At 42.2% G+C, this 21,868-nt stretch overlaps 1 protein-coding gene across 4 annotated transcripts in view; it reads right to left on the bottom strand.

Annotated features, from left to right (window-relative positions):
- The window catches only part of Elmo1 (engulfment and cell motility 1), a 521,602-nt gene that overhangs the window by 391,098 nt on the left and 108,636 nt on the right, over positions 1-21,868 (bottom strand). For all 4 annotated transcript variants that reach the window (XM_060372629.1, XM_060372632.1, XM_060372630.1 and 1 more), the window contains exons 3-4: positions 11,605-11,645; positions 10,561-10,633 (exon numbers count right to left, since the gene is read on the bottom strand). In XM_060372629.1, coding sequence (XP_060228612.1) covers positions 10,561-10,633; positions 11,605-11,645 — 114 coding nt within the window. The remainder of the gene's footprint in view (positions 1-10,560; positions 10,634-11,604; positions 11,646-21,868) is intronic.

The following is a 21,868-nucleotide window of genomic DNA, read 5'->3' as shown; positions in this document are numbered from 1 at the left end:
CTGTGTCACATGTATGCCTGCTGTCCAAGGAGGCCAGAAGAAGGTACCATATCCCCTGCAACTGGAGTTACCGGTGGTTATGAACCATCATGCGGGTGCTAGGAATCAAACCCAGGTTCTCTGCAAGAGCAGCAAGTGTTCTTAACCACCAAGCCACCTCTCTGGCCCCAACGATCTCTTCTTGTGTGCCCCTCATCTACTTGGAAATGTGGTTCACTGCTGCCCTATATTTTTATAGCACACGTTTTCTTCTATCCTTTCCTTCATCCTTTTTTCTCTTTTCTGCTTAAGCAGTTAAAATCAGCAAAGGTAGAAGCCCGTTTCTTCTCTGGTAATCTCTGGAAAGAGAATGCTTACCCCCTAACTTTTCCCTGATAGAAATGTCAAGGATGGTAGAAAGTCTTTATCATCAAACCCTCTAGGTCCTCTCCTACTCCTTCCATGGGAAAGAATAGTCCAGATCTTGTCCCTTGAATCTGGGCAGGCCATGAATGCTTAGACTAACACAGCACAGTGCAATGAGTACCAGCATCTCTGAGGGTATGCAAATAGAAGCCACATAATTGCTGTTTTACTGTCTGAAAAGTCTCTGCCCCATAAAGCTGCCCCTGAGAACTTTGCCACCATGCTAAGAGGAAGCCCAGGCGATACAGGAATACTACAGATTGGTAGGGAGAGGAGACCTCAAGTTTACCATGCCCTATGAGGCCAGTCTTTTGAGTCACCATAGCCTGTGAGTAAAGATACTTCTAAATGATTCCAGCACATCTTTCCAAGCAATGAAAACCCATTGGCTCTGCATCGTCACATCCAAATTCCTGACCAGAAACCTCAGTGAGCATAACCAATCACCACCACCAGGAAGAAAATTTATTTTAACTTACTAATTGTGCAGGGTTTTTTGAAGGCAGCAATAGATAACTAGAACAATACAAATCAGGGAAGAAAAAGACATTATACAATAATTATTATATCTTACCTGACCAAGGTGGCCCATAGCTACAGGCACACTCATTTTCATGGGACAGACAAAACTCTCCTTCCTCTGCATTCTCTCCACAGGCTCCTGACCTAATGCTACCTTTCTTCCTTTCCTCCTTTCTCTTATGTTCTTGTCCACACTGATCTCTTACACCTGACCCCAGGTTACTGGTTTATAATGATAGTAACCAATATTTGTCCTTCTAGCAATTATCTACTGAGCAGAGTTCTAGACAATGGGATAACACAAGTTGGGGGTATCCTAGTTTTGGTTTTGATCATGGAGAGCAAAGAATAATGAAATGGGTGCCCAACTGTTAAATACAACCATTAATAATCATAAAATCTTTTTAACAGTTTCTGGCAAATGTTTTAAAAATATAAAGCAAGGTAGCAATAATACCCTAAAAACAACAATAAACAAAAGAAGCAACAAAGTAGCTAATGTTGTATGATTTTTTTTATTTCCTCTTAGTGCATGCACGCATACACACATCTCACAAACACACGTGCAAATACACTGGGCTCCCAACCCCAAACTGAGAAAGACAAGGTAACAGCTATTTGGAAATAAATCACCTGCCTAAGGAACAAAAGCACTAGCATGGTTGTCTTTAGAGGCCTTTAAACAAGACCCTGGCTTTGGAACGCATGGGAAGAGACACAGGGCCATGCTTGGAACTGAGAGCTTCGATAACAAGTATCCGTGTCTCACGGTTGCCTGTTTGGGTTTGGGAAGGGTAGGCTCCTGTCTCTAGGGTCATTTGCAGTCAGAGAAAAACCTGTTTTTGAAAAAATCAGGGAGGAATTCTGTCTTCGGAGGAAGTCCATATGTCCTTCATTCTGCAGCTGAACACCACACAGTTAAAGGTTTCAGCAACTGAGTCAAGCTATTCATTGGTTTAATAGCTGAGGCAGTGAACATGGAATCATGATGACCTCTGGCATTTACCTTCGCCTGTAATTCTAGAAGTGGCCATATCTTACCAAACTCAAGCCACAGAGCCTGGGCAAACAAGGCATCCATCTATGTAATCATCCTGTTATAGCCCATATCCACGAGTCAGTGGCAAACTTAAATAACATGTCACAAAAACCACTGCTAGCTGAGTAATGCTCATGGCATCACTGCCCTTCTTGCTCACACCCCCTCTCGTTTTTGTGATTCAGCTTAGACTGGCTTTTCCCTTCTTCTTGAAGTTTATGCACTTCCAAATCCTCGCTAAAGGAAAAACACTGAGTAATTCAAAATGAGAGCTTCTATCCAGTTCTCAAGCTGTAATTACAAAGTTCCAAAACCACCCAAAATGTTTCTTGGGCTTTCAAAATGTCTACTGCCAATTTAGTTTGAGTCACTAAGAGCAAAGACATCAGAATACAGGAGGGGCGCTCCTGACAGTGAAGGCTTTGGCAGGATGGAGACCAGCGACAGGGCTAGATAATGTAAGAACAATGTGAAGGGTGTGTGTGTGTGTGTATGTGTGTGTGCTTGTATGCGTGTGTGCAATGTGTGTGGTGTGTTGGTGTGTGCCTGGGCAAGCGTGTGGTATATGTGGTATGTGCCTGTGCACATGTGTACCTGTATGAGGTGTGTGTGTGTAGTGTTTATTGTGTGTATTATGTGCGTACCTGTGTGCATGTATGTGGTATGTATGGTATGAGTGGTGTGTGGTCTATGTACACGAGTGCATATATGTGGTGTATGTGGTGTGTGGTATGTGTGTGTATGCGTGTGTGTGAGGGTGTGTTTGCGTAGTATGTTTCTGGTGTATATATATGATGTGTGTGTGCATGTGTGTGGTGTGTATGAGGGTATGTGTGTATGTGTGTATCTGCCTGTCCGGTGCGTGTATATGATGTATGTGTGCATGTGTGTAGTGTGTATGAGGGTGTGTGAGCATGAGCACGTGTTTCAGTTTTTACATGTTATACGTGATGGATTCAGAAAGGGTGGGAGTCCAACAGCAGTAGCAATAGCAGTTCTATTCGACTGCAGCCATCCTTCCAGAACCAAGTACCACGCTCGTTCTGAAACCAGCATTTCACCCTTGACTGAACCCTGCCTTTGATCTTCAACTACTGAACTGGGTGGGTGTGGGGGGGATCCAAGATGCTCTTAAAATAAATATTAATACTAACAATCTTTGGAACTTCCAATTAGAGAAACTCAAACTGTAGGGGTTGGCGTAGGGCTGACAAGCTAATTCTTGGCTCATGTTTCACATGTTGCAAACAACTTACAGAACCCGCGTTCCTAGTGGCTGACTCTGACAAGTAGTTGTGTCCAAATGTTCCATGGTTGTTGAAAAAAACTGTCACAGAGTGTATTGTGACTACCCCTTCACTTAATGAAAAATATTATGTTAAGTAGGGAAAGGGTGTCAGCAATACTTTCAAGTCATGGTCAATGTCTTCCTTTCTGGAAACTTCAGTGTGCACATAAGCTAATGAGTCTCTTTTCACTTCTGTAGCCTCTGATTCTGAGTCTATGCTTCCATCCACCAGGGTGTTGCACTAGCCTGGTAAACCTATACTAGTTACATGTGTCAGAGTCTTTGCTATGGGCTGCTGGAAATAAATCTCTACTTCTGCCTTTAGGTCTGAAAGCTAATGTTTTAGAAGACAGAAATATCCTGCATAAGAACATCATAGCCTTGCTACCCTAAAAAAAAGATGATGCATGACAGAAAACCACTGCATTGTTCACTTATGTAGTGTTGTTGTCATTTGAATGAGCAGGGTCCACACAGGCACATACAATGCTTGGTCCCCAGTTGGTGCAAATGTTTGGGAAGGATTAGGAGGTGTGGCCTCCTTGGTGAAGGCGTGTCCCTGAGGGCAGACCTTGAAGTTTCATTCCCAGTTAGCACGTACCTCAGTCTCTGTGTCTCTCTGACTCTCATCCTTCCTTCCTCCCTCCCCACATCCCTCTCTCTTCTCTCTTTCTCCCTAGTGCCTGTAGATGAAATATGTTAGCTTAGATACTGCTCCAGAGGAATGCCTGCCTAGCTGCTGTCATGCCTCTATCGTGATGATCATAGACTTACTCCCCAGAAACTGTAAGCCCAAAACAAACTCTTTCTTTTGTAAGTTGTCTTGGTCATAGTGTTTTGTCACAAGAGAAAAATAACAAAGACTGTTGTTATTTTAGGTTGTTCGAACTATAGCTCCTCATAGTAACAACAGAGAAAGAGTAGAAGGGTTGCAAACCACACAGCAGGGTTTTAATAAGACACAGAACTTATAATGGTTCAATTATAAACCTATGTAACTCATATCCACAATAATCTTTCCAAACACAAGGCCTTTAAGTCATAAGATGATACAAACTAATTTATCTTCAGACTGAAATTTCCAATGGAGACAAAGTCTGTGTCTTATTTATCTTGCTCAATCCAGCATACACCGAGCTTTCAAATCTAAGAAAAAAAAATCATCCTTCTTATATTCTGCACACTGATGTATGGGAAATACTGCATTTATTTTTTTCTACTTTTTCCTAATAAAAGTTAGAAAGAATATATATGTTTAAAATTAGGAACATCTGTACTCAAAGTAAATTCTAAACAGTAAGTTGAAGTTGGTATGTTAGTTGGGTAAGTAAACACTGACATTTTATCTGGCTATAAAAATAGACTTATTAAGAAGACATCATTTGAAATAAGCAAAGAGCACTTTGATTCAAAGCGCTCTTGAATCAAGGGCTTTATAGCCATTATTAAGTTGCCACGGAGGTGATGACCAGTAAGCTTTATGAAGGCAGACATTTCTTCCTTAAAAAAAAGGGAGTTTTAATAAACAGCCCTAGCTGGTCTGGAGCTCTCAATGGAGTCCAGGCCTGTTTCAGGCTCAGAGATCTACCAGCCTCTGCCTCCTGGAGCTGGGATTAAAGGCCATGTGTCACCACACCCTGATGAAAGCAGATATTTTGACTCTGCTATCTGGGCCTATTTTTTTTTCCTTGGATTCAAGAATGGAAAGTAGCATTTGTGTCCATCTCTATGTGTATTTCAAGCCAACCTTGAATTCTTTTTCTATCCACAATGAATTGTTTGTTTTTTTTTTCATAATTTCTTCCATTGATTGTGCTTCCAACACAATCAATCAGAGTGATAATAACCCGAAAATTTGTGGTCAAGTCCAACTTCAAATTACCTCAGAGCTTTTATATAGTTTTAGAATAAAGCCAGAAGTCTGAAAACACCCTTAAAGGGCCTGAATTGTGGCTTATGCAAAAATTACTCAGCCATATTTAGCCCACCTCAGCCTTGGCTCTTTCCACCTGCTCTTTGCAAGCAAATAATCTGGGCCTGTTTTATTTGTGTGGTTCTATTATTTGATTAGCTTTGGCTGTGTTTATCTGAGACAGGATCTTACCATGTAGACCAGGCTGGACTCAAACACATAGCAATACTCTTACCCATGGCCTCCCAAGTTCTGAGAGTTCACACCCACCTACTCATCTGAGTCATTTTGCTGCTGCCTTTACCTCTACCTGTTTTCATTAGACCTTCACCTACATGCTACTTGCTGGGGACTTCATTAAGCCCAGGGACATTTTTCCTCTGTGGCACTTACTGTCACTGTAATCAAGTGACCTGTGTGAGTGACTGTGAGAACCAGGAAGGCTGGAACTGTAGAACTGTACCCAAAACTTAGCACAGTCCCTGGTACACAATGGGAACTTACCGTGTCTATAAGAGTCCCGTTTTTGACAAAGGCTGGGAACACATACCCATGTAGCTAACCTGGCCTCTGTAAAGCACTGCCAATGAATGTCTGGTCTGGTCACAAGGCCAGCAAAGAATTCAGCAGCTTATGCTTTGCGCATGCTTGCTAAAGACCAGGCCTGAAAGAGCTGGCCAATGCTGCAGGTGTTAACACACTCTGTCCACATCTGGCTGTGGTGTAAAGTTTGCTGAGGAAGCAATATTTACCCCTTATCAAAAGAACCTTCTTAGGAAGAACCTTGCTGGGCCACAAAATTTCTCAAGCTTAAATCCCTGCCTTTAAGAATGTTCTTGCCTGTCAGTCACAAATGTTGGTTTCAATGAGAGGAGGGCCTGGAGGTGGAGCAGATTGGCCTCTGAGAAGGCTGAAACACAGGAAAAAGAAACCTGATATGGAAATCAGGACAGGAAGCTTTGCTCCTCTCCGCTTATCAAGGAGCGTCAATACTTTCTGGATGCTCGTTTTACTCTGATGACTTATGACCAAGGCTTGACAATGGAATTTGCTCAACAATCTCCTATGACAGGATGCCCCATCCCAGAGGCCGCACAGCTGTCTGTCAGGAATTGTGGAACACAGGCTGAGAGAGCAGAACGCTTAAGAGAAGGGGCTAGAAGAACACAGGTGTCCCCCCAAACAATCCCGCTTCCTCTTGGAAGCTCCAGGAACAGCTTTGCAGACAGAGCCTGCACAAATCTCAACACACCTGCGACTAAGAGATAAAGGATTCACTGATAAAGTATTTATGCTGATCGATCTCTCTACTCCATCTGTAACTGAGTTGGTCTTAGCAGAGTGGGGCCAAGTACCATTCAGCAAATACGGCACAGCCTCAGTTATCCGAAAGTAGACCACTCATAATGCTTCCTCCAATGTCTACAGTTTGGAGGGGTCCACCCCTTTCTGCCTACCTAGAGTTAAAAAGAGCAAGTCAGTTTTCTCATTTCCCTGAAAAAGGAAAAAAAAATGCCACTGGTACGATCACAGTACTTATCCCTGATGGTCACATACTCTGTAGCGAAGGCAGGTAGAAAGGTAACTCTCTATCGAGTTACTGGAAGTTACACCTGATGTAAATTCCCCTCTACAGCAGTGTAAGAAAGTCAGTCGGTGACACTGGCAATGACTGTGCTGTTGTCCTGTAATGCCTCAGATAATGGGGATCAGGATCACCAACCAGAGGTCAGCAAACAAAGGGTTTCAACCCACAGGAGCCCAGACAGCATGACAGAGGGATCCCCACAGTTCTGCAAGCACAGCTACCAGGGCCTGGATGGGCTTCATCATTTCTGATGTGCCTGCCCTACACAAATTGTCTTGGTCTCAATTGTCTTGTAACTTCCCTTGGTCTCACTTCCCCATTAAAATGAAGATGCTTACCTCATTAGACTGCAATGAAGGTGATGACTAAAGAAAAAAAGCACTCTCACTGCCATTTTTACCCTAAAGAGAAATTTCACTGAAACACATACATGCATGTATGCGCTAGCACGCGCACACACACGCACACACACGCACACACACACACACACACACACACACATCACTCATCTATCCTGCAATTTATGTTTCTGAGACAGAATTTGCAAATATATGCATCTTCACGTCCCCTACAACTTTTCACACTATACTTCTACAGAATACTCCTGAACATAAGGTTGTCTTCACTACACTGAAAACCCTGTTACTGGCCCAATAAGCAAATGAGAACTATTTTTAACAATGGGTGTAGATAACATGAGGAAATCTTCGGCACAAACCCAGACATCCCTCCCTGGCCTCATGTGTTCCCATGTTGAGCCAGGGTTAGAGACTATTTTCACTTTTAAATTAAAGGTGATTTTGTGTGTGTGTGTGTGTGTGTGTGTGTAAGAGAGGAAAACCATTTCATAGCAAGTGAAAGTCAGAAACTAATGGCATGTACAAGCTTCAAAAATTAGTCACTGGTTACCATAGTGATGCAGATATTACCTAACTCACTGGGCTGTAAGTAACAAGAGGATGGTAACTATGCTATTTTAGGAATGGAAAGGGGTCTCTATTTTAGGAGAGAACTAATTTACAAGAACTTTGCCACAGACCGAGGGTAGCCAAGGTTTGACCCTAAGGGGGTCAAGGTAGACTGCAGTCCCCTGCGCTCTGCATGTCTAGCTCTGTACCTTGCACAGGCCTGTGCAGCTGGAGGGGAAGAGCAGTGACATGTTATTTACAAACAAAGGACTAAGACTGGGATCACGAGTTTTCGCACTCTCTCAGCTCTTCATAAAAGGCTAATCTCTGTGACTGTGTGCTGAAGAAGTGATGGCAGACAGACTCGGGCAGTCCCTTTGAAACCCAACAGTAAGAATTTCTTAGGCAAACATGATTCCCCTCCGAAAAATGATTACAATGCCTCAGAAATAATGAATGACATGACAGTGTATGACGCTATTGATAGTGGTTTTATAAATCATTCTACGAAATGGCAGTACAAGCATATACTCCTCGATGTTACCTTGTAACAACTTTGGGTCAGAGTACATCATGCCCCATGGCTATAGGTCCAGTTCTTTAGAAAGGAAACCTGTCTGTCCCTGAAGCTCAGGGCTCTTTCTTGAGAAATCCCTGGCTCTTCTCCTGTACTAGCATTCCCCAGAGAATATCTTAAACAGAAACTTCTAGGACCACCCAAGTCACCTACTCAGTCTCTGGCAATGAGATTTGAAAACGTGCCCTTGTGAAAGGTTCTGTCTCTGTCTGCCTGTCTGTCTGTCTGTCTGTTTCTCTTTCTCTCCCTCACTCTCTCCCTTCCTCCCTCTCTCTACCCCTTGTCCCTGACGTGATTATAAACCAATAAACTAAGGCATTAACCAATGAGGATATGACAGCCACTAGGAGATGCAACTCCCCATATTTGTGACCTGGCTCGCTCATCACAACAAAAGGTGAAGAAGCAGTTCAATCTATATGTTTGATATGTAAGTATATGAAAAAAAATATTTTATAAAAAAAAATAGAAGATACACTCTGAGCTACTCTGTTCTATTCTTGTGTTTAAGGCTTTGCAACCATGTGAATCAATTTCACTGTCCATGGATGATGAACGAAATAGTGATAAAATATAACTACCAACATTCAACTTACTTTATTATTTATACTCTTTTTATCTCACAAAGAAGAGCATACAAATTATATAAGTGCCACAAAAAATATTTAGAAAGTAATCTAAAGGAAAACTAAGTGTTTGTGGACTGAATAAAGGAACCAAAAGTATACTTAAAGACAAAAAAATGCCTGCCAGGAAACCTAGTCCAAATGCTACCTCTCTGCCTGCAGCCAGGAACATAAAAAGGAAACTTGATCACTCTTGAAAGTCTCAGTGTACTCCTGGGAAGACAAAGGCAATTTCTGGAGGCATTTCCAGGCAAATAACTACACCACTCCTGATAACCAGAGGGCCACCATCTGCAGGGCCAGCAACTGAGACAAAAGCAGTACATTTTGCTGATTCCATCTCCCACCATCTGATTCATGATAAAATTTGTGAGGTCACCCCAGAAACTGCTGATTGGGACAATGAAGTCTACCATATTTCAGAGCCCAAGGTCACCCACTCTCCCTTCTCAAGAGCATCATGGTTCCAGCACAAGCCTGGGAACCACTGGTGACTGAGCCTCACCAGTGGCTTCCCTCCTTCCCCACCAGCCCCACCAAGACCTACACCCACAAGGACGCACAGCTCCTTTACACTGCAGCAAGTGCTCTCAGGAGATCCGTGGGATGCTGAACTCTTTCATAAACTTCCAAACATGAAATCCTAGGAGCACAAAGGTCCAAACCTCCTTCTTAACTCTAGAGCCAAGTATCTGATGGTGGTCTAACCTCGTGACTTCAGTGACTGAGTTTTTTTATCTGTTAACCAAATTCCATATTCTTATGTAGGAGTTCAGTCTTCAAAAATCACCAGCAAACACAGGTAATTTGCTTAGCTCAGCTTCTGGCACACAACAGATCAGTAAATGCTAATCTCCCCTTCCCAGAGGACATATACATAAATATATATGTATGTATATGTGTGTGCATGTGTATTTTTCCTTTCTTTCAGAATCATTTATAGTCTTCACATATCTCTACATTCCACCCAAATTTATTAAGCAGTGTTAAAATCATCCAAGAAGAAAGCAGGTTCCTAAGAGCCACAGAACAGTCAGTGTCCAGTCAATGTTACATTCCACAATATTTTTTTGTTGTTATCGTAAGTATGTTCAACGAAAACAAAGCAATGGATAGAGAAAAATAAAATCCATAAAAGAGTAAAAGATAATTAAAGTATTTGATGTGCAGGCAGGATGGTACAGCTGGTAAAGGCCTTTGTCATCAAGGCCAAAAATCTTGAGCTTGGTCCCTACAACCCATATGGTAGAAAGAGAGGACCAATTGCTGGAAGTTGTCCTCTGACCTGCATACTCTCAAGCATAAATAAATAAATAAATAAATAAATACGATTTTACATTTTTTTAAAGGTTTGTTAAATAAACAAAACCTACTTGGACTTTACTCCTTTATCCCCTCCTTAAGACGAGGTCTATGTAGCCCTGCCTATCCTGGAACTCTTTATGTGGACCAGGCTGGCCTCCAACTCACCAGCTCCACCCACCTCTGCCTCCCGAGTGCTGGGATTAATAAACTTCACTCTTGAATGTGCTAAACGGTATCTTTTTGGTACTAACGTGGCAGTTTTTGTTTCACACACCCTTTTATCACAGAGGGTGAGGACATGAAATTTTGATCGGCCCTAAACAGAAGAAACAGCAATGATTTACTTCCCTTCCGTACAAGTGGCCCAGATTAAAGAACACAGTGGCCTACCTTTTCGGTGATGTAGAAGTTTGAACTATCAGCATGCTGCAGCGCAAAATATTCATAGTTGGCAAGAGACCACCTTTAAAACACAAGCATAAGTAATTGGAAACATGAAAAGCGCCATTTTTATTTTAGTAGTTTTCCAAAGTTAAGAAGAATTAAACTCTCTAGGATCAGACATGGGCCAGTACAGTGCTTGTTACAAAGCACTTTCTAAGACAAAGCAGCATTAGCCCACCCTCACTACACAGAACAGCTACTTTGCCACCTCACAGGAGTGAAGATTCATTCACTTCACTTGACTAGGCCCAGTCCTACTTTGACCATTTCATCTCCAATGCTAGCGGTGGAGTGGGTATAATTTTAAATGCAATGCCCTTTCCTCTTTTAAAAGATGGAAGCAAAGAGATTAAAAACAAAGGACATAAACACAATTTACATTTTAGGCAATTAGTATTCTTGAAATGTCTCTGAATTCTAAACTCTCATTTGGTATGCCTGACACAGACTGGAACACTCCGAGTATTCCAGATCTTATGCCATTTGTCAGGAATACAATCGATTCCCAGCTCTGCTGTGCCAGTCAACCATCTTCTCTATAACTTTCAAAATGTATTTTCCCCTTGGATTATCAGCTCAGGCAGAAGAGTGAGGAGAGCTTCATGGTGTGCAAGGGTACACTTCTTCTCTGGCCTATGAACCCTATCAGTTTCTCCAGATGGAGTGTGTGTTTAACCCCAATGTCCTTTAGATTGCTCTCTGCTGGGAAGGCCAAGATGAGTACAACTTCATAAAATAAACAAAAGCAAGCCTACAGTGCAGAATCCCCAGCTACTTCAATCTCCACTCTTCGAGGAAGAAAGGTGAGGACCGGTAGAGACACAGGACTTGTGGGTGAAGTTGGGCTGACTGAGCAATGAGTTAGAAACATACGAAATGGTTATCATTTACTTAGAGTACTGCGAATCATGTTCGCCATCCCCCCTGTAATTAGTTGATTTGCCTATTATGTACAGACTACAGAGCCTCACCAAACTGAGTTACACTTACCCATCACAGACTTCCTTTATTATTGCAGACAGTGGTTTTTTCTGCAAAAAAAAGGGAAATATGGTTAGTTTCACTTCATTATTTTAAACAAAAAAGAGAGAGGGAGAGAGAGAGAGAGAGAGAAAGAGAGAAACTACTAATAAAAAAGTTTAAGGAAAGAAAATTTACGTTTGCTACTCTTGGCTGAAAATGAGTCTCCTGCTTTTCTCAAGGTAACAAACTAGTAGGTGTCCCCATCAAATTGAATAATAATCCATTACCATTATGGTCCTTGTTTCTATGCTTAGGATTGTTGTCATATTTAAATTTATATTACTAAAATCAAATGAGCCTGCAAGGTCAAGATGGACTCAGAGCTCCTCCGGCTTATCCATGAATCAGGAAAACTGCCCATAGATTTTTATGCAAACAAGCTTTGATTTGTGATCATTTTTTTTAAACATTTGTTTTATTTTGTAACTACATGTCTATGTGGGGAGGTGGAAGGTACGCAGAGCTGATTGTAGCCCCAGGGAACTGGAGTTACAAATGGTTATGAACCACCTAGAGTGAGTGCTAAAAGAAGAACTCAGCCACTTTTGAAGAAGAGTAGATTCTAAGTACTGAGCTGTCTCTCCAACCCCTGATCCACGATATTGTTATGAGGATATGTGGCAAATGGGCTTTGGAGAGATGCACAGTTGTTCTCACAGGTACATAAACTTTTCACCCAACTGTGGCCCCAGTAAATGCCACTTATTAAGCAGCTTGAGCCACCGAGGAAATGAGATCATAACACCATGTGCTGCTGTGTCAACTGGTGGCTCACCACAGCTGTGCTCTTGCCCTAACTGCCACAGCTGTGCTCTGCCTGCCCCCAGATAGAAGGAATGCAGCGAGGAGATGCAAGCAGACACTGCCTGTCAGCAAGAGAAGAGGGATGAGAGGACTGTGTCAACCAGAACAAATCCCAGACAAGGAGCAGATACAGGAAACAGAGGAAGTCAAATCATAACACACAGTTATGGGCTGTCAAATGTGCCCATTAAAAAAAGCTAGTGCTCAGCCCCTCTGAAGAGCGAGTGGCCCGGGACTCAGGTAGAAATTCTGACTCGGGATGGCAAACCCAGACACTGGTAGCCTACTGTGTCTGCAGTGTAGACTGTTGTTACCTTAATCTTCTAAACATCACTAGCTGATCTGTAAATGAGGGTAGCTGCTACCCACCCCTAAAGGCTGTTATGAAAATTAAATGGTTATCACTGAATAAGAATTACTTTAAAAGAGTAAAAGACTCTTAAAATGGTTAGGTTCCTTGGCCCCCAGTGTTGCTGACAAAGCTCAACCTTCGTCCGGAGCAAGAAGCTGCTTGTCTGCAGCTGTTCCTGTGGCCACCCTCCACAGGCTTTGTAGGCCCCTGAACGGCTGAGCTGAGATGCAGTATCCCTGAAGAACTCCACTTTGCCTCCATGAGCCCAAAGCAGGGTCTGTCTCTGTCTGCAGCTATGCACATAGTGGCTGGGGAAAGAGAACCATTTTTTTTTTTTTTTAGGTTTACCTCTTGTCTCTGTAATTTAGATACATCTGAATTGACACATGGCACCTGTACACCTTTATCGGGTACAGCGTGGCATTTCAATACATGTTTCACAGTATGTAGAAACTGGCTCAGGGTAACTCACATCTGCTCTCTCAGACATACATCATCTCTTTGTGTTGAGAACACTCAAAATCATTTTTATACTAGCTGCTTCAAATTTTTCAAGTCATTAATTCTGAACAGTTAGCCTACTGTCCTTCAAAAGATTAGAGATTATTTTTTCTGGGCTAGAACATGGCTTGCTAGCATATCATCCCAGCGCACCAACAAAATTAGTCTCTCCTGCCAACTGCCCCTATCCCCATTAGCCATCTGCTCTCTGTACTGTGCATATAGCCCATTCTAGTCTCCAGTAAACACTATGCAATTCTCAACTTGAGATTATTTTAGTCTCCTCATATAATTTAAACATATACTAGGCTTTTTAAGTCTTGCTTATTTCACTCAATATCCTGTCTGGAGGAAGCAAGAATTCTTATAAATGCCCAGAGTCATGTATTATTGACATCCTGAGTTGATTGCCTTTTAGAATAAGACATGTTGACTGAGGTCTGTAGTTAAGTTGCATGCTGTACAAGTCCTGGGCCTTTGCCATGGCCTGTCCACTGACTTATCTGTGAACTGGAAAGCAAATGTCTTCACGCAACCAAGGGACAAGAAACTTTAGGAACAAAATTTTCATGGCTACAGGCCTATAATTCAAGAATTCTGGAGGGAGGGGCAAGACAATCTCAAATTCAATGTCAGTTTGGGGTACATAGTAAGACTATGTCAAAATAAATAAAAATAAGAAATATCAAATAAACAATCAAACCTGTCTAATAAGACAACATCTTTGCATTTCTAGTTGGCAGAGCCCTTTCAAGATGGGCCCAGTCAGAGAGTCCCATAACCCCAAATCTTACTTCTTGTGCCTTCAAAGACAAGACATAAATAATAACGCCAGGATTCGGTCTTAAATAATACTAGAAAGGCTTGGATCCAGTCAAAAGAGAACATAGCTGCTGCAATAGGACAAGGTTTCCAAAGCTCCTATTCTAGGCCTAACCAAACCTCTAAATCCAGGATTCAGACAGTGACTTGAGTTTTAACTCACATCTGATTCACAGATACAGAACTCAGTTTAAAAAGACAGACATCTCTAGGATACCATTGTATCTGGAACATTCTGAAGTAAGGTATATATGAAAAGAATAAAGACCATGAAGTGAAAAAGGCTTAAAAACTCAATATAGAAAGATTAAACAAAAACTCTCAGCTCTCAGCCGCAGAGAGAAAGGAACAATGCTGAGCTGAACATTCAAAACTACATCTCAGCCAATTAAAATGACTGTTACATAAGGCTGGAGCTGGCCCCCTGACCCACTTTCTGACCCTTCTCCTATCCACTCTAAGCAAGCCTTAATCCAATGACCTATGGCAGTTCACACCTTCCTTTTCCTGTCGGTTTCATTTGACACTGTTTCTGGTCCTTCCTTTGGTGACCTCCTTCACAGAGTGTCTGTGCTATACATTCTTTCAGTAAAGTCCAAAACTGCCTCCTCCCTCCCTTTACCCCAGGCTTCCCAACTCCAAACTGTTGTTACTGTCTCCTTTGCTCTTCTCATCCAACCCCTCATGGAGCTCACTGACTTCCAACAATTCCAAGTGCATCACTCTGTTTCTAAAGATTCTCTCAAAACTCAGTTGCACAGGCCACGTCAACACTGCTTCGGACAATGTGTTCATGAACACGAATACTTCATTGGGGATTCCCTAGGCAGCTCTGCATCTAGATGCGTGGACCATGCCCCTCACATCCTCCTTGCCCTACCCTGCCATGACCCTTCACCTTCACTGTAGCCAACAACCCTCTGCTACCCTTTACCCTCCTTGCGACACCTCATCCACTATGACTCTTTACCCTCACTTTACCCTATCCACTGTAACCCTTCACCCTCATCACTATGACATTTCACCCACTATGATCATTCATTTTCAGTAGCACCTCTCCCTCTGTGACCCTGCACCTTCACTGTGGCACCCTACCCATCATGACCCTTCAACACATACTGTGACACCCTGCCCTCTGTGACATCTTCACCATCACTGTGACAACCTATCCTCTGTGACTCTTCATCCCTACTGTGGTACCCAAACTTCTATGACCCGTCACTGTCACTGTGGTACCCAGACCACTATCACCCTTCTCCACCCTCACCTTAGCACCCTATGCTCTATGATCCTTCACCTCATTATGGAACCCAGGCCACAATGATCCTTCATCCTACCTTATATGACCCTTCACATCATTGTGTTATCAATCTACTATGACCCTTTACTGTCACTGTGGCACCCAGCCTACTATGATCCTTTACCTTCAATGAGGCACCCTTGGTGGCACTTGGTGTTCACTGTGGCAACACTGTTGTCCTTGGAAATCATTAGGTCCCACTTTTTCAAGTCCTTCAGATCTGTTTCCAGATTGTAGATGTGTGCTGTGTGATAGTCACATTACCTCACTCAACCACCTTCTTCTCCTCTTCCTTATCCTCTTTATTCTTCTCTTCCTCCTCGTCTTCAGAACTCCTGCCTCAACACAACCCCACCCTCAGATGAAGTCTCCAACACCACCTGCCACCGGAACATACTGGATTCTACTTCTCCAGCCCAAGAAAGCTTCCGTTGTATCAACCCTTAATGAGTAGCTGCTTTCATAAAATTGCAGACAGATGCTGGACCACCAAGTTAACTCAAACTTGTTGCCTATGAATCGCTAACACTCCATGTACTTACTTTAGCAGATCTTCCAGGCACATTTCAGAGAACTTGTCCATGGCACAACATTTACGAGAAACCACTTCTTATCATGTGATTGTCATCATCACAACCTCGTTCTCTATTCAAGTTGTACCTAGCACTCTGTTCTTGGGGTGACCCCCAGTTTCCTGCAAGTCTCTACATCGGTAGTCTTACTGTCTAATCACCATGTCGTTTGTAATTAAACAAAATTCAACTTTTCTCTAAAATTTTATTCATGTGTGTCTCTAACACCTTCCATGGATTTTCGACGATGACTACTACCTATGAAGTATATAAATCCCTAAGTTTGAGATGCAAGGCCTTCCAGAGTCTGCTGTCAAGGAAGTCTACTCTGTACAAATAACCCTTGCTTCTAAATTTTGTAGATGATTAAAATAACTATGTCACATTCACATTTTCACTGTGCCATGTGCTCTGTCTATTGAAATGTCCACTTTCTCTTTGTTCTATCTCTAACAACTGAGATCTTACTAATTATTTATCATCCCTGTCAAAGCCACCCTCTCCAAGTACATGTCCCTGATCTTGCCAGAAAGACATAATTATTCTCACTTTTCACCTGGAACAAAAATGACTCATTCCTGAGTACTTTGCATATTGTCTTTTCTTCTTGTCCCTTGAGAAAAAGGCATCTTAGTTCATCTGCAACTCCCCCACTCTCCACCCTCAGTGCTGGTATCACTGAGCTAGTCAAATCTAAAAGGAGACTCAGTGTTTCTATTAAATCAAACCCCATAAAATTAACTGCCCTTTAAAAATCCAAAATGTGCTCACAGAGCATTCTGCCTGCTTAAACAACACCCTGGTATCACTTCCAAAATCACTGGCCAAGTAATTAAGAAATTATTTAAGAAACTGGAATGTTTAAGTAAGAAGCAAACTCTTATAAAGGAGAGGCTGAGATAATGCGCTGGTTTCCCACTTCAAACAACTGGTAGGTGTCTCTTAGCAGCTGCCGGCCATAAGCTCACAGATCCATAAAAGCTATCACTACTCTGCACAAATTCTCTCTCAGGAAAAATATAGTGCATGGCTTGGAGCCAGACATCTTATGAAGACAACTCTGCAGGTGATAAAAGAGACGCAGGCCATGGATCCACATTATTAGTAAGTACTAGCCAACAGGCAAGCCAAGCTACTCTCAAGACAGACTAAGATACCAAACTGGAAAGCACAGAACTGGTATCATAGTTTTTTCACTTCCTATATGAACCTTTACGTTAAGCATCATCTGGCTAGCTGACCAGTGAGTTCTAAGCCAATCGCCATCTTTGCCAGTGGTCCAGTTAGATTAACACTTGTCTAAAATAAGATGATCCACAAGCTGTTTTTATCTTTGTCCAGTTTTTAAGATTGGAAGTACAGTGGCCTGAGCATCGCAATAGCCCAGAGTTTCCTAAGATTCACTAAGTCTTCTTTCACTCATTGTCCTATTTTCCATACTGTTGCCATGATAAAACAATATGACCAAAACCAAATTGAGGAGGAAAGAGTTTTTGGCTCACATTTCCAGGTCTCAGTCTATATCACGGGAATCAGAAAAGGAACTTAAGAAAAGAACCTGGGGGCAGAAACCATGAAGGAATATTGCTTGGTGGCTTGTTCATGGTCTCATGAATTTGCTTTCTTAAACAGTCCAGGGCTACCTGGCTAAGAATGATTCCACCAAGATACGCACTCCCGCATCAATTAATAATCAAGACAGCCCACACAAATATGCCCATAGGCCAATCTGACCTAGGCAATTATTCCTCACTTGAGGCTTTGCTCTTGGGTGACAATGGCTGTGTTAAGTTTACAATTAAAACTAATTAGAAAATTCACTGAAAGAAAAAGGCTAAAAGCAAATAACATTAGGTCTAAAATGTAATGCCAAAACCACCTACAGTACTCAAAATCAGTTTTAGAATCTACTGGAAATCATTTGGATTCAAACGTTGAAAGTAAACTATTTCAACTGCTTAAGTATGGTTTTATAATATATATAAAAACCACATGAAGTGAAATTCCTGAAGCTTTTTTGTTTTAAAAGTTAAAAGTGCCTTCCACAGCTATACAGTGCCTTGAGGTCAAAAGAGCAGGCCTGCATTTCAGAACAACCTGGAGCACCAGACCATGACCACATTTCTATAGACACAGGGTCCTGAGTCATAACCTTTTCTCCTTTTCTGTTAGCCACAGTGAGCTGGCTTTTTTAATATTTGTAACACATACTCATCTGTTAAATCAACTATGCATCCATTCCCATATGAACCTTGGCTGGATGACATACAGCAGTGCGTGTCATTATTGAGCTAGCTTTCTTTTTCTTCTTGGGAACTTTTTCTACTTTCTCCCTGTGTGTGTTTAGAATTGGATCTAGGTCCTTTATACTGAAACGTGAACCTAGAACCGTGCCCATGCTAGGCAAGTGCTCCACCATTGGGTTATACCACGAGTAGAAGTTAGTCTTCTTTTACTGGAAGTTTCCTTCTCATCTTATCTTTTATTCTCCAAGAGAATTCTTTCATTCCATTTAATTAATCCAAGTCTGTAAGTCCAGAAATAAATTTCCCCATAAAAAAAACTTCTATTCACTTTTCATAAAATAAGCTAGATTCCTGGAATGTCTGGTTTCCTAGCAGTTCATTTCTGGTCTGCATTTCTGGCACAGCTCTCCATACCTGCATACTAGCTCTTCCTCTCCGCTCCCCCTCTACATCCTCTGCTTCCTTTAGAAAAATATGGTTCAGAATCTTCATAAACTTTACCAATGCTTCTTCTAAGGTCTGGTTCTGAAAGGAACCCCTGTACAGATCCACAGCTCTACAGAGCATGTCCTGCCACCCCTTAAAATGGAATCTTTCTCGTCACAAAACAAGCTTTTTCTCCTTTTGTCTGTCAACCTGGGCATATCCCCCTTTAAGGCATGAAAGACCTGAAACAGGACTCTTTATTTAGGAGAAAGCCAGACCAGCCTGCCAGGAGGCTCTTTCCCAGAAGACCGCTCAGCTGTTATCCCTTCTCAGAGCCCCTCCCAGTCGAGCACAGGATGAGCCTGGCCATTCCTGGCTACTCAACCACCTGTTCCTGACTGCCAGCCAACGTTCCCAGCTCATGGACTTTCCTCAGCCCCTGTTCACCTTCCAGCTCTCCAATCTGCTGCTGTCCACGTTTCGGCCTTGCCACCTTCCTGTGGCAGCTGGCAGGAGCCCAGCTGATATACCCACACACCTGTCAGCGGCAGGGTACCATGGACCACATTTTAGGCTGAAGGCTGCCCTATGTACCAGAAGGGCCTCCTGAAATCAACACCCAACTCCATCAAAACTGCATTCACTTGGAATATATTTAGGACGCAGAAAAACATGCTCGGGGAGTGAGATTAAGAGAGAAGGCCCCTGAAAACCACTTGTGACGATGGTTAGTGCTTAGTTCTCACAACCTTCTCTCAACTAGGACCTCCTGAGTAAATGCAGAGAAGGATCCTGGGGTGGCACTGCATCTTCTGCAGTCTGCAGTTTTGTAAAATTAAGTACGTTACTTCTTGGTGTGTGTTTACTCTTCCAAAAGCCATAGTAAAAGCTATCCCTTGTGCAGAGCTGTATTGGAAAATTGAGACAATGACACAAGATCCTTGCATCAGTGCATGGCACATAGTAAGATATAAATGTCACCTACAAATAGGTTCACTCAATGTAGTCTCCCTGTTTCACCAATTACAGATACTTTAAAAAACATTAATAACCCCTGGCGAAAGAAATTAAATAAATTCCTAAATATCCAATCCTTCTCCTGCTCTGAAGTGATGCTAGCCTGTGCTTGTGCATCCTGATCTTTATCCTTGAAGCTATTTTTATGTATTTGACTAACAAGAGTGTATTTACTTTGAAGATAGTTGCCCCTCTGGCTATAACCAGGTACACAGGCCTTCACAGAGTATGCAATTTATACACCCTGAAGAGTTTAACTTCTCTTTGTCTGTGGTCTCTGACTATTCCTGAAGTGCAGACAAGTCACTGAGGAGGGACACTGCAAGAGGGCAAAGCAACCTCTGGTCCTTTCCATATAGCCATTAACTCACAGCCCTTTAATTGGAAAGCTTTTTTTCCAGCAAGATCCCGCGTTTTGGGTCCTAGATTCTTAATCCTTTCTGCAGTGCTTTAAAAGAATCTGGCAGCCGCTTTATTCTGACACTTTGAAGCGGTACTGCACAGCACTGGGGATTTTCCTTTGCTTTATAGATGGAAATTCATTGAACAGATTCTGCACAGCAGTTATGTGTAGTGTTGGCCCAGAAAGAAAAGAAACCCAGCTTCCAAATGTCAGGGTACCACAGAGAAAGCATTCGCATGTTGACTGAAACTTGCACAATCTGACTTGGAGGAACTTTAATGTACAAGGACCCATCTAGTTCCCAGGGTGCCTCGACACTGGGTCAGACCCCAGCTACTCAGTTAGCTTTATTGTCCCCTGGAGACCTTCTGATTGTTCCACACTTCAGAGCTGCAGGCATAGTGTGGAGGTGTGTGGTGTGTTCTGAGAGTGTGTGTGTATACATTGCCTGTTCTCATAACAATGCCTGATCTCAAAGAGAGCAGCAAAAATCACACTTCCAAAGGCAAATTTAGCTGTTTCTTGCAAAATAAGCATTTGAGAACAGTTGCAATATGAGTCACTGAAACAAGATTCCAGTAATCAAAAAAAAGATGACAAACCCTGCTTGCTATTTCTTGCTAATGATTTACTTCAAAAATGGTTTATTAAAAGGGACTTGTTTCAAGATTTATGATCTTTTTTACCATAATAAAGTACAATAGTTTTTTCACACACACAAAAAAATCACTGGTCTATGAAGATAAGCAAAGGCATATATAATTAGCACCCCAATGTATTAGCTAACAATAAACAGTTATCTCTTTTAGAGACTGTAACACATTCTGGGGATCCCTCCCCCCAATTTAAAAAGAAACTCAAATTTTTTAGAAAACCAAATCACAACACAGAAGCCCTTGTGTCATCTATGTTCTCCTGAGTCTCCTCCCAACTGGTATTTTGTTCATATCAGTATTTCCTAAATTTCACTGCTTCTGACAACAACAAGCCAACTTCTTACTTCCTTACTTTTCTCTCAACTTTCCACAATATCAAGCTTTCGAAGAATTGTTTCAAGATGACTCCAGCCTCACTGGAAGGCTGTTTCCCTCTGCCCCACCCTTAGCAACAAATGCTCTTCATTCATACCATAAACTGATCCAGGTCTTGTGGTCTGCTTACGTGTTTCCAAGTCAAACAATCTACTAATGTGTGTCAAGCTTCTATACTGAAGGTTAACCATAGTTATGTGCACAGTTTGAAAACAAGAAGCCAGAATGACAAAGTATGACAGTTTACCCTGATAGATAGGAAGTGACTGGACTTGGGAGACTAGATGTGAACAAGCCAGAAAAGCTCTCAAGCAAAACAGGATCCAGGTTCAGTTTGAACACAGGATTGGGAAAACTTTGTCAACAGCAAAGAAGATAGCAGTAAGCTGGCACTTGTCTTAATTAGGGTTTCTATGGCTGTGACAAAACACCATGACAGAAGCAACTTAGGGAAGAAAGGGTTTACTTGGCTTATACTTCCAAATCACAGTTCATCACCAAAGGAAGTCAGGACAGAAAGTCAAACAGGACAGGGATCTGGAAGCAGGAGTTGATGCAGCAGCCATGGAGGGCTTGTTCCCGCCTGGCTTGCTCAGCCTCCTTTTTATAGAACCCAGGACCGCCAGACCAAGGGTAGTACTACCCCTTCCCCATCATTCATTAATTAAGAAAACATTCTATTGGCTTGCATACGTCCCCATATTATGGAAGAATTTTCTTAATTGAGATCCCTTCCTCTCAGATGCCTTTAGCTTGT

This window comes from Meriones unguiculatus, chromosome 19 (assembly GCF_030254825.1).
Source record: "Meriones unguiculatus strain TT.TT164.6M chromosome 19, Bangor_MerUng_6.1, whole genome shotgun sequence".
Classification (NCBI taxonomy): domain Eukaryota; kingdom Metazoa; phylum Chordata; class Mammalia; order Rodentia; family Muridae; genus Meriones; species Meriones unguiculatus.
The sequence above is the reverse complement of the archived record's forward strand: the minus strand, read 5'-3'. Positions and strand labels throughout refer to the sequence as shown.